At 38.3% G+C, this 14,153-nt stretch overlaps 2 protein-coding genes across 2 annotated transcripts; one reads left to right on the forward strand and one right to left on the reverse strand.

The window, feature by feature from the left end:
- Positions 1-2,001: 2,001 nt before the first annotated feature.
- On the reverse strand, positions 2,002-12,351 carry LOC140169270 (hyalin-like). Its single transcript, XM_072192527.1, has 6 exons — positions 12,180-12,351; positions 11,125-11,367; positions 10,359-10,601; positions 9,996-10,238; positions 4,350-4,595; positions 2,002-2,333 (listed from the first exon to the last, which is right to left on the reverse strand). Exons 1-6 carry the CDS (start codon positions 12,349-12,351, stop codon positions 2,002-2,004), a joined length of 1,479 nt encoding a protein of 492 aa, XP_072048628.1.
- Positions 12,352-12,398: 47 nt separating this feature from the next.
- Positions 12,399-13,829, forward strand: LOC140169271 (uncharacterized). Its single transcript, XM_072192528.1, has 2 exons — positions 12,399-12,422; positions 12,909-13,829. Exons 1-2 carry the CDS (start codon positions 12,399-12,401, stop codon positions 13,827-13,829), a joined length of 945 nt encoding a protein of 314 aa, XP_072048629.1.
- The last annotated feature ends 324 nt before the right edge of the window (positions 13,830-14,153 follow it).

Consider the following 14,153-nt stretch of genomic DNA (forward strand, 5'->3'; position numbering starts at 1 on the left):
CGATCGTAAAAATCATCAAAATTCCGATTTTGGTACCTTTGTCATTGTCATAGATGTGTTAACATAGCCTGCGAGTGGTTCAGCCGAAAGCCGTGTATTAAAGACAAAATAAGACATTTTACACCAATCTGTAATTTAGATACTGACAGTATATAAATTAGCTACGTGTATTTGAATGGGGCTTCAACTTCATCAGTACTGCTGTTTTTTGCCAAATTTTTCATTTCAAAACTACCAAATGACAATTTGAATGACTTATCCTTCACTTTTAAGCAAGTTATAAACAATTTTAATTTTTTTACACTTGCGCTGGGATCACTGAATGGGTCTTTAAGTATTGTAAGATTGCTAGTGTTTATGTATATGTGTTCTTTCATTCAATGCCACCGCACGGTTTCTCGATTAAATATTACTTCGGCAACGTTTTGAGTACGAGATGTAGAGAATATCCCTTTAAGTATAAGCGGTGAAAAATACAAGCATGGCAAGAGATGGGCTAAATAATAACATTGTTATAGTTGTTTTAATGAAAAGACCCTGAATATAAATGTGTCTACGTGGATTTGTTATAGATTCGCAACATCTTGACCTTATTCAATTCAAACCTGAACTGTAATTAATGATAAATGGTTGTCTATTAGGTTATTTGTTTTGTTCGCAGGTATTGTGTTGAAACATTATGTGTCTCATGACTTCACTTCCTCGTGACTTCTGGCTGTGAGGTTATGCAAGTTCAGGGAGAATTTCCGTCATCAATGAACTGAGACCAGTAAAACGTTTTGCGTTCGCTGGGTAGTGCGTAAAGTGTACAGCACGCTTTGTTGGACTACTAATTTTTCAATTATGAGTATAGGCCCCTACTAATTTGTTAATCTTGCTTTATTATTTATATTTGAGCAACATGTCGCCTTAGCTGCATTTGCAAGTTATAATTGCAAGTGATAATTGCATCAAGTTATTACATCTTGATATAATAAAGTTAAAGCCATAATGTTTGATTTGCTCCACAACGTCGCCCTCAATTTTTCTCGAATTTCTAATTTTTGCATGATTGTAATGCCCAGTTGTGTACTAAAATACCATATGAAAGACTAAGCCTGAAGTGCTTTAATTACAGTAAGATTAACGCTATTATATTACGAGTTCACCGATCGAGTGATGGTTAACACGTCTCGAGCATGTGTAAGTGTATCATTGAAGCAGTGACGTAGGCCTATAAACTGTGTGCATATCACCATTCGTCTTACGTCTTCTTCGTACATCCCAACTGCATGAAGCTCCGCCAATAGTCATGATAATAATACGATCGGTGAGCTAAGCCACAAAAAAAAAAGATTTTTTAAATTTTGTTTCTTACTGAAAAGAGTTATGCTACTGCGATTTCTTTCTTTTTTCCAGTCGGCGAATGCTATTTCTTGTAGAAAAAGGAAATCACCTACACTTATATCACTCAATACGCGTATGTTGTTTACCGATGCTGTCATGTCAAACTTTGTTTTATTTTCTGGTTTTTTTTATTATTATTTGTTTTTTTGTTGTTGTTTTTTTTCGTTTAAAACAACTGGCAATTCAAACTACTAGTAATCGGGTTTGTTAAAGTCATTTTTGGATTAATTTGACCACAAAATTCAGCCTCGTAACGTTGTTTTCGTAATCAGCATTAGGCCCCTAAAGCCATAATGTGTGATTTGCTCCACAGCAAAGCCCTCAATTTTTTCGAATTTCTACTTTTTGCACCATTGTAATGGCCATTGGTGTACATAATATATGCCATGTGAAAGACTAAGCCTGAAGTGCTTTAATTATAATAAAACATTAATATTTATAATAAAACCGGGTATCCCCGGTTTTATTCTGAGCTCACCGATCGAGTGCTGAATAAATACTTTGCCTGTATGTGTATATTGAATCGTTGAATGAGCCCTTAAATTCAAGTATATATTTTTTAATGTATCATCGTTACCGAGGTACACCCGTAAATAACGCTAATTAGTATGTTCATTAAATATTACTACGTACCCTCCTTGAGTCATTCAAATCATGCGTTATATATTGCAGTTCTCCTCCAAAACTTTGCGTCCACACATAGTAGTTCATAATCCAGTTAGTGCCATTTCCTTGTGTTTCAAGACCAACAACTGTCTTTCTCAACCCAAGGTACACCTGCATCCAGGTGCTTGATGTAGAAACTGTTTCCCAAAAAGTCATGCTGTTGAGTCTGCCGTTTAATGCTCGGGTGTTAAAGAAAAAACGACTGTCTTTCTCGCTTGTGATTCGTGAGTCAGGAATCTGGTAATTCTCCATTCCAAGTGGAGAAGAACATGCTAATGAATCTGATATGAACAAAATAGAGAATAGATTTTTAAGAATGAATCAGAAATGATCTGACATACAAAGCAAATGAATACTGACACAGCTCTGCTATGCCCGTGACCACCTCTATCCCATCCTTACATCACCACCCACACAGCACCGTAAACCCCTTAACCCACCATAACATGCTTAACCTACGGTGACACCTCTTTACCCACCCTGTTACCCGTTCACTAACCCTGCCACCTATAACATACCCTACCCTTAACCCTGCCTGACACCACATACCCACCCTGACACCACCCCTTAACCCACCCTGACACCCCTTAATTAACCCACCATAACACCCTTAACCCATCGAAATACCCTTGACTTGTCATAACACCCCTTAACCCACCCCGTCACACCTTAACCCATCATGACACTCTTACTACACCCGGACACCCCTTAACTTCCCAACACCCATGTACTTACCCTGACACCCCTTGTGGAATCTCTTAAGTTTTAATTTGATACCCTGGGTGGTCAAACATGACACCCTTGATTCATCATAAAACCCTTTGACCCACCATGTCACCTATTATCACCATGCTAGCCCTTGACACACTATATGTAGGTGTCACGTGCCATCATTTTACCAAGTATGAGCTCCGGGGCTACTTTGGTTTTTGAGCTAGAGGAATGCAAAGGAAAAAAAACGTAGTGCACTAGTTACAATTTTGGGAACCAATCTGTAATTGCAATGATAAAGGCTTGAAACGTACGTCTTACGTATAAAAGAAAACAGATCTCTTGATTAAATTCCCTTAATAGGAAATGGTCTGGCAAAAACGGGCCATCATTGATTTTGGTTCCTTGGACCACTTTAAAGGGTTGTCATGTTGGGTTAAGGGGTCTTAAGTTTGGTTTAAGGTTCGTTACGGTGGGCGTAGAGGTGTATGCCACGGGGCTCTTGGTGGGGTGGTTGACGGTTGGTTAAAGCCATAATGTGTGATTTGCTAAACAGCGACGCCCTCAATTTTTGTTGAATTTCTACTTTTTGCATGTTTGTAATGCCCAATGGTGTACTAAAATACCATGTGAAAAACTAAGCCTGATGTGCTTCAATTACAGTAAAATTTATGTTAAGACCGGAGATCTCCAGTTTTATTCAGAATTTACCAACTGAGTGGTGGCTAAATACATCGTCTTACGTCTTGACATATAAACTGTGTGCATATCGCTATTCGTCTTACGGTTTGTTTGTTCGCCCTAGCTGTGTGAAGCTACGCCAATATTCATGATAATGCTACGATCGGCGAGCTAATACACGCATTGTAGGCGCTGGAATGAAACAGCAAGTTTCTTCGTTTTACATCATTTGTTTGGCTCGAAATTAAAACGGGACAATGTGATCTGTGAAAACTAACATCTAAATAGGAATATATTCTTTATGCAAATCACACATTATGGCTTTAAGGGTGTCATGGTGGGTTAAGGGTTTTGAGCTGGGTCAAGTGCAACATGTTTGACCCCAGGCTACCAAATTAAAAAGCTTTTATATGGTGTTCACCAACCTTTACATGCGCTTTTGTATTTTAGGTGATATGAAGATCAAATCTGTATTAAATTAAAGCTTATAACACGGGCTTTCACATGGTAGTCCCAACTTTTGGATTTGGCGCCCATTGGGCACTTTAAAAAAAAAAAACTTTAGGTGCTATAAGAATGAGACATTATATCAAAGTAAAGCTGATAACAAGATCGTCCACATGGTGATCACCAACCTTTAGATTTGGCACCCAATAGGCGCTTTTTTATTTGCTATGTTATATAAAGATGTATCGAGACCTATACCGAATTTTATAACAAGAACTGTCACATGGCTGTCACCAAGGCTTCCACATGGTGGTTACCAACGTTTGGACTTGGCGCCCAATTTAGGGTTTTTTGTTTTGTTTTTGTTTTGTTTTTAATATTAGGCCTTATTGTAACCAATCGCCATTCATGTCTGTCTCGTGCGTGGACGCTCTATCTATTATATTAATAAGACTTGCCTTTAATGTCAACTTGAAAGTAGCATGTTCCGTTATTACCACTGCTATCCAGTGCTATGCACGTGATATTTGTTTGTCCAATAACAAACTCAGATTCGGATGGTGGATGGCATACTACACTTATCACCTCACCCGAGTTATCTGTAGCCGTAGGAGTTTGGTATACAGCTATCGCAGTAACCTTGCCTGGATCTGCCGACATTACTTGATCGGCAGGACATGAGGCAATAACTGGTGCCTCAAAATCTGGATATGTTCAGCAAGAAAAAAAATAAACATACACGTACACGTTATATGCTAGGTTTGCTTAAAATTCAACATACATGTATATTCGGTAACTTTGCATAAATTCGTCGGTCGCAACACATAGTGGCGTATAGCCATTTTCCAAATTTTCCGTTTCACATAGTGGCGTATAGGTTTAGAGCTAGCTAATATCCTATCAAAGTTATTCCTTGTTAACTATTAAAGATACAGTTTAATAGTTTGAACCTTAAACTTTAATTTTAAATGGAATCGGGCCACTGAGAGATAACAGTGGAGGAGTATCGACTCCGTTACTAGTAGCATATCCTTCATAAACGTTTTGCTCTTAGATGTATTTTGTCCTTCACGTACGCCACTATGTGTTGCGACCGACAATTTATTGTGACTATTACAATTTTCCCAATTTTAACACTAAACCGCCGACGGCTGTTGCTGGTCCTATAGCGTAGCACGCAGTCGCAGGGGTTTGTAGAGGTCATCTGGTTAAATACGGAGTGGAATAGGAAAAGTGGATCGATAGCTTGTATTGAGTCGCGTAGTCACACCGGTGTGACTCTCCTGCGAAGTCACCGCGCCGCGAAGTCACTCTGGAGGAACATGGGAGGCTGGCTACCCGGCTATTTTGGACCGGCGATATGGAAAACCGAGGTGTAGTTTCCGATGGAGTGACATTGTGGTGACATCGGCGTCACACAGATGAGAATCTTGCATATGCGTGCATGGGTTCCGTTGCCCACCAACATGCATTATGTTATAAACGTTTCACAATTAACGCAAGTATTATCAATTATTATTATTATATTATTATTATACTACATTTATTATTATGCACATGCATGAAAGTCACTCTAATGGATCACACATATAGTTGGGTGAATGGGTGATGCCAAATCAGATTTTCACAACAAACAAAACATGTGTTAATATAATGTCAGAATATTTGTTATGATACTTCCCCAGGGAAATTATGCTTTATATTACATTCATAACCTCATTAATAAACGCGATGCGTGCGATCCAATCATATTTTATTATTTGCGAAAACGCGAACGCAAATCGAGGTCATTAATATCTCACAATTGACCGCAAAATGCGTAATTGTTCCAATGTCGCACACAATTGACTTCTGCGTGCGCGGTATTGTGCGTCCAACAAACTGCGCGCGCGCTGGCTGCCGTATTTGGATTGCGCGCTACCATATTTGCACAGATTGTGATACGCACTTTTGTTATTGGTCGTTCTGTTTTAGCCTGATCGATTTTTGGCAAGGGAAGATGTAAAAATCATCTATTTTTATAAACTTTTGAGCAAAATTTTGTGTTATTTTGTAAGGTGAAGAGATTAAAGTGACGGTTATGAATGAGGTTAATAACTTTGCATCGGTAATATGTCGGGCATTGTGAAAAATCTAAACATTTTGCTTTGGACCTCGGAATATCCTCGGGGCTACGCCCTCGGGATATTCCTCGGTTCCAAAGGCAAAATGTTTAGATTTTTTTTTTTTTTTTCCAAATAACCGATGCGCAGTTATTAACCTCTAATTAAACATGTGACTATAGTTTCTTTAATTATGGCATATCTCCCTTTTTATATTGTCCTCTTTTATTTCGTCATTTAATAAAACATAACATCTACAAATTGAAACACTATGTGGTTTTATACAGGGGTCGAATTGGCGTATGGCCGAATTGGCGTGTGGCCGAATTGACTGGGGCCGAATTGGTTTGGGGCCCAATCGACTCGCATTCGACTTACCAACCACTCCATATTTAACCCTCATCCTACTGATCCATATTTTGTAACACGATCCACGAAGAGGGGTTGTAATCCCCCTAATTTTCTTAATTTAAACGTCATATACCGTTATATTTGATACCAATGTTATATACATGGGTCTCCGCTATCCAATGATACCAAATTATGTACACACATTGCCCACGTAATGTCGCTATGACGTCATAATGTGAGCAAGCCCTTGCAAAATTGGTCAATTATGAATATGTAAAAAATTACAGGCAACTTAGATTTTTGGCTAAAAATTCTATGAATAATGTGATTTTTACCGGAATTTCTCTTAAATATGAATAGAAATGCCCATTACAATCTTATTAACTACCAAGTTGATATCTCTTGAAATATTTGCAAAATCATGGGTTTTACTGTGGAAACCTAAGGTGGGCCTCACCAACCCCTCTATGGTTAATTTTGATTGTTGGTCCTACCCCGGAGTAAAACTTATATCACTAAAATAGGCGAAAAGGATGGATCTATGATTAGCTTTTTTTTGCCGGATGAAAACCCTTTGGGGTTTGGTATGACTAGGGTTAAGCCATGTACAAGCCCGGGTCACTCGAATGTAAAAGTGATTGTTTTATACAGGGGTCGAATTGGCGTATGGCCGAATTGGCGTGTGGCCGAATTGACTGGGCCGAATTGGTTTGGGGCCGAATCGACTCGCATTCGACTTACCAACCACTCCATAAATAACCCTCATCCTACTGATCCATATTTTGTAACACGATCCACGAAGGGGGGTTGTAATCCCCCTAATTTTCTTAATTTAAACGTCATATACCGTTATATTATTTTGATACCAATGTAATATACATGGGTCTCCGCTATCCAATGATACCAAATTATGTACACACATTGCCCACGTAATGTCGCTATGACGTCATAATGTGAGCATTCGAGCAAGCCCTTGCAAAATTGGTCAATTATGAATATGTAAAAAATTACAGGCAACTTAGATTTTTGGCTAAAAATTCTATGAATAATGTGATTTTTACCGGATTTTCTCTGAAATATGAATAGAAATGCCTAATTCAATCTTATTAACTACCAAGTTGATATCTCTTGAAATATTTGCAAAATCATGGGTTTTACTGTGGAAACCTAAGGTGGGCCTCTATGGTAAATTTTGATTGTTGGTCCTACCCCCGGAGTAAAACTTATATTACTAAAATAGGCGAAAAGGATGGATCTATGATTAGCGGTTTTTTTTTGCCGGATGAAAACCCTTCGGGGTTTGGTATGACTAGGGTTAAGCCATGTACAAGCCCGGGTCACTCGAATGTAAAAGTGAATACATCCTGGTTTAATAAAAATGAAGAAAAAGAGCCCGATTTCGAGCTATAGTTTCGACGCCGCGCCGTTTATGGGTCAATTTGAGGCCATTTTGAGGTCCATTTTTGGCTATAAAGGATAATGCACTAATAGTGCATGACTAGGCAACTTCACCTTATGATCTGAGGAGAGTAATGTCACGGTTTTATCGTAAGTCTTTATAACAATACGATTTTCAGACCTTTATCTTTGAATTTAATTGCAATAGTATTTCGATTGACTATATAATGATTTTTAAGGGATCGGATAACAACGTTTGCACAGTATTTTTGTGGGACATGAGTGCACATCAGATATATCGAATTGCATTTTGAATACGAAGAATGTCATTCTGATATCAAGTAATTTTGATTTTTTGATATTGGCGATATAAAACACATTTTATGGCAAATTAATAAAAATTTATATGTTTTTTTTATTTTTCATATTGAACAGTCTTCGAAGTAAAATTCATAAATCTACTGATATGTACTTAAAGTGTATGTGGCTGGGATGAAAAAGCATTTGAAAATGTTGACCTTTTGTATTGAAAATACACATTTGTATCCCAAAAAGACGTACCTATATCTTTTTATGAAAAGTCAAAATTTTCAAATGATTGTCGGCTTTACCTCCCTACATACACTTTAAGTAAATATCACTAGATTTATAAATAATTATTACTTCGAGGACAGTTAAATATCAAAAATATCAATTTTTAATAATAGTTGTATTATATCGCAAGTTTCAAAAAATCTAAATTATTTGATATCAGAAGGACATTCTTCGTATTCAGAATGCAAATTGATATGTCTAATGTGCTGTCAGGTCCCACAAAAATAGGGTGCAAAGGTGGGCGACCGAACCCTTAAGTGTACCATTATTCTCTCAAACCTCAAAAGTTGTATAGATCCTTGTATTGTAAAACTTGTTAAAGTTGCTTAATGTTACGAATAGCCTACGCTGGTGGAAGCAGAATTTTTGTTTAATTAATTATTCACGAGCTCCGCCATTTTTTATGTGACGTCATTTATGTCTTTATAATAATATGCGTAATTTTTAGGTAGCCTCTCCCCTGTGACAACAGCATTTTTATGTCCAATGGCAGCACCCAGCAAACACAAAAACGTTTTAAAAACGTTTTAAATAAGTTATATTTTGGCTTTTGGTTTAGGTAAAAATGTTTTAATAACATTAAAATGTCGGGTTATAAAACGTTTTGTATGAAAACACACTGCAACAATATTTTTAAATGTTTTCAAAAAATGTTATTGTAAACTATTTTTGCAAACATTTTTGCCAAATATTGTGTCAATACTTAAATAAGATTATGTTAAAATATTTGAACCAAGCAAACACAAAAATGTTCTTAAAATGTTTTTTTTTTTTCAAAACCTTTTAATAACCTTTAAATGTCGGGTTATATAAAGGTCATGAAAACGTTTTTAAAACGTTATTGAAATATTTTGGGCAAACATTTTTCGCAAAATATTTTTTCAACCCCAAAATAACATTCTGTTTAGAATGTTTTGTAACAAGTTTTCAACATTTAAACGTTTTCTGTAAAACATTTTTGTTTGCTGGGCAGTAGATTATCAAAAAATTGTTTTTTAAGGCTATGAAAACGTTTTATACTCTTAATATACCCTTTATATAACCCGACATTTAAACGTTTTCTGACAACCTTTTATAACCTTTTGTGAATGATGTCGAAAACGTTTTGTGTTTGCTGGGCACCTATGATCCAATAAATGTCAGCACAATAAATCGTCCTTTTCTTTGTGTATTGCGCTGGTACAGGTCCAGGATATCGTTTTTAGAACTTTAAACATCGTCACATGGGATTACAATATCAAGTATTATTTGAAAGAACTTGTGACAATAACTTATCATCACAAATTCTAAGTCTGAGACATACCAATTTGCTATCTTCAGTTTAGCCATTTAGGATCTTTGAGGCTTGATGCGCATGGGTGGCGCTTTTATATTTGAGTGACAAGGGCAAACATTAATATTCTCACGTTTGTGAGTTAACGACTATTAAGAAGAAAGAAATATTTTATTTAAATTGAATTGTTTGTCTAGTTTCATTTGAGATTTGAGACTAGAGTGAAGATTCGAGGCCCAAAATATCAATTTGACTCTCCCGTCCCAGGATCCCGAATTCCCAATTTCAATAAATACATGTACCTATATTAGTATTCACTACGTTTGTAACGTAGATATTGGTGGCAAATAAAATACATTTACACTTATCAGCATGATCAGACTTGCCTTTGACGTCGACTAAAAAGTCACATGTCTCGTTGTTCTTGCTGGTGTCTGCTGCTACGCAACTGATCGTTGTTTGTCCTATAGGAAACGGAGATCCAGATGCCGGGTTACATACTATGCTCACCTCACCAGAGTTATCAGTAGCACTGGGAGTCTGGTATACAACCATGGCCGTGGCTTTGCCTGGATCTGTCCCTGTTACTATGTCTGTAGTACAAGAATCAATCACTGGTGCTTCTACGTCTAAGATTAGAAGAACAGTAATAATTCCAACTGTAATGAGATGTATATCTAAGCGGACATAAATATAGGCCTATCATGTAATGATGCATTTGTGGTGGAAAAATTAGTCTCAAAACTTGCCTTTGATGTCAAATTGAATGTTGCACGTGGCGTCATTCTCACTGCTATCTCGTGCTACACACGTGACCGTTGTTTGTCCTATAGCGAACTGAGATCCAGATGGTGGAGTGCACACTACGCTCACCTCACCAGAGTTGTCAGTAGCTGTAGGAGTCTGGTATACAACTATGGCGGTGGCTTTGCCTGGATCCGTCTCCATTTCCATATCTGTAGTACATGACTTAATTGCTGGGGCTTCAACATCTAAGATTTAAAGAGCATAAAATGATCTTGCTATGTTTTGATGTGGCTCTCAGCGGTATAAATAGGTCCACAACCCAATGGCACGTTTTGTGGTTGAATTAAATGGGTCTATTATGATATTATGATAAAAGACAGAGATAAAGAAATGGTTCGCATCTGAACCATCATCTCCTTACAGAACCTGATTAAATAGTAGCGCATTAAAGGAAGGTTGGTTCATCTGGTGCCTTCATCAGAAAAAAAGAATTCGCAGAAAATGGGGATGTCGATGTCGGTACTTTTGCAAGGTATTACTGTCATGGTACCTTCTGGAACGTTTCATATTACTAAAGCCCTACCTTTTCAAACGGATTGTATGTTTAAAAGTGCTAACAATATGGCACGCCGTTATATCGCTGCGCTCAGAAACTTCAATCATAAACCCAAATCGTACACAAAATGTTTCTGAATTTGATTGACACGTGACGCCAGACGCAAACTAGTATCTTTATCTCTGGTTCTGACTATAATGAATGAGACTTACCTTTAATGACGACTTGAAAGTCGCACGTGGCGCTATTCTCACTGCTATCTCGTGCGTCGCACGTGACCGTTGTTTGTCCTATAGCGAACTGAGATCCAGATGGTAGAGTGCACACTACGCTCACCTCACCAGAGTTATCAGTAGCAGTAGGAATCTGGTACACAACGATGGTGGTTGCTGTGCCTGGAGTTGTCTCAGTTTCATAGTTTGTGGGGCATGGAACAATCAATGGCACTTCTAAATCTGGATTAACGAAAAAGAAAATAACCATGTTACAAATTATCTTGGATGGACATATTCTATATTACCTTAAGCCATCATTACCATATCTTCATAGAGAAAGCAAGAGATCTGCAACATAAAATCAGTTGCAGTGCCGCATCACCTTGGGCATATAATCTTAACCATGCCCCTCATAGCAGTCAATATTTGTATACTATGTACCATATAAATTAGTATAAAGACTAGAAGTCGATGGCTATAATCATATAGGCGAAGAGGCAACCAGTGATAAGTCGTACACTATAGTAATTCATCGGTACACTGCGTCTTGAAAATGCAAGACCCAGGAGAGCCATCGAAATGCTCCGAGACGACGTTGACTTAGTCGGCGATATTCTGCACTGTGTCCTAACATTTCAGTTGAAACGGACATTGAATTTGCGAATTACATATAATTGCATAAATTACAGTGCTCCATAGGCATCTGTATTGTAATTTCGGCCTGTCGGCAGCCAGCCCGAGAGTACAAATTTGACGATATTTTTGTCATACGACCGAATCTGCAAGAAAGGTTATGCACATAAACATTATAATTGTCCTAGGTTTCTGATGGTATAAGTTACATCTTTAAGGAAAGTGTCCCTCAATCTTATCACTCACATTACTCATTCTGACTAGATGCGAAAGTTTCACTATTTGTCATGTTTTTAAAATAAAAGCGTGCTAGTTGCGCGAGCCCTTTCCCGCGCTCGCGTGTATCTATGTGTGTACGTTTGTTGTGTGGGTGGATATCCATTTGTTGATACAAAGCATTTAAAATAAGACTGATTTACCTTTTACATCAACTTGAAAGTCGCATGTTACGCTGTTCCTTCTGTGGTCTCCTGCTACGCACGTGATCGTTGTTTGTCCAATAGTAAATTCTGATTCAGATGGTGGGTAGCACACTACGCTCACTTCAGCACCAGATTGATCTGCAGCAGTGGGATTCTGGTACACAACCATGGCGGTGGCTTTACCCGGGTCTGCCTCCTTATTTTGGTTAGCCGGACATGAAACCGTCACTGGTGCTTGTCGTTTGTCTGGATAAAAACGATGAACAAACAAGATACATTTTATTTAGATTTTTGTGTGACAAATCCAATAAAATATACTCACTGACTTGAGCTTTCGCCATCCAGGCTGATGGCTTGATCACAAGTGATCTGGTCCACTGCATTTCCCGCGGTGTTTGGATGCACTCTCACTCCTCGGGATCAAAGTTTGTTTTAGCAGTGGATCATATACGTGACTCAGAGAAAAAGAGCCGTCATCGCGGTTGATTGCACTTGTGATCAAGCCATCAGCCTGGATGGCGAAAGCTCAAGTCAGTGAGTATATTTTATTGGATTTGTCACACAAAAATCTAAATAATTTGATCTACAATCCTACCGATGCATCTGTTTACGGAAGTCAGAAATCGTTATGGACAACCGGCAGTAAAACATATACGTGACCTAGAGAATACAGAGAAAAAATTGGCCCGGCACCGTTAACATTTAACATTCACCCACCGCTGTAAGGATAATGGCATCACGCCGTCAAGCCTAAAAATTCGCTGCCCGATCAACACGGAAAAAGCGAGGAATATCATCAAGAAAGCGGAGAAAGGTCTAATCGGTGAGCGAATTCGTGTAGTAAACAATAAAATTAGAGGTTTACAACGAAAGCGAGAATCACAGAAAAACGATCTAGAAACACTCAACATCGACCCCGAGGTCATCGGCCATGTTGAATCTCACTTGGATACGAAACGAAAATCAGTCGAAAACAAAACCAAAGAGAGACATAAGGAAAAGCTAAACCATCTCAAAACTAGAAATGAAGCCAGTAGTAAGAAAGCAGACGTTTCAGAACCCGACCTAAGCGGGTCCCAGTTGAAGAAATGGAGAGAAAAGTGGGTCAAAAACATTTCCGATAAACCCTTATCGGATCCACAGCAAAAGTTGCTCGCGCGTGGTTTGAATTTTGCTGTGTCAGTAAACAAGATCCCACACGAAGAATACATCGTTGCGTGTGAATCGGCGTGTAAGAAATTGCCATGGGAAGAAGCACAGAGTCTTAGAGCAGAGGTAGTTGGTACCTTGAAGTCGGCAAAACTCCCGAAATCCAACATTACCAAGGAGGAGAGAGTGGCGTTAGGTGAGCTTAAGAAATCAAATGATTTGTTAATAATGGGTGCTGACAAAGGGAAGTGCACTGTAGTTCAGACCAAAGATAATTATGAACAGAAGGTTAATGAGATGCTCAGTGACCAAAACACCTATGAAAAACTGAGCAAAGATCCCACGCCTAGGTACAAAAGAAAGTTGGTAGACATCATGAAAAGGCTCAAATCGGAGGATAAGATCGACGAAGGTCAATACAGATTGTTATACCCCACAGCTGAAAACACCACTGCACCACCAAAATTCATAAAACGGGGAACCCGATCCGCCCCATAGTTGACTATACAGGTTCAATTGGCTATCAAACCTCTAAAGCATTAGCTGAAATTCTCGCTCCATTAGTTGGCACCTCGGAACACCATGTGGTTAATTCGAAGTCCCTAGCGGAGGAGATGATGGGGATATGCATCGACGATGGTGATATTTTTAATTCACATGATGTCGTTTCCCTATTCACCAACACTCCCATAGAAAAAATGTCTTGACATCATCAAGGAACGGCTAGAGAATGACAAAACACTCAAAGACAGAACAAAACTAAATACGGAAGACATCATCGAGCTCTTACAATTTATCCTCACAACCACATATTTCAGCTTT

This window comes from Amphiura filiformis, chromosome 14 (genome assembly GCF_039555335.1).
Source record: "Amphiura filiformis chromosome 14, Afil_fr2py, whole genome shotgun sequence".
In the NCBI taxonomy this organism is placed as follows: domain Eukaryota; kingdom Metazoa; phylum Echinodermata; class Ophiuroidea; order Amphilepidida; family Amphiuridae; genus Amphiura; species Amphiura filiformis.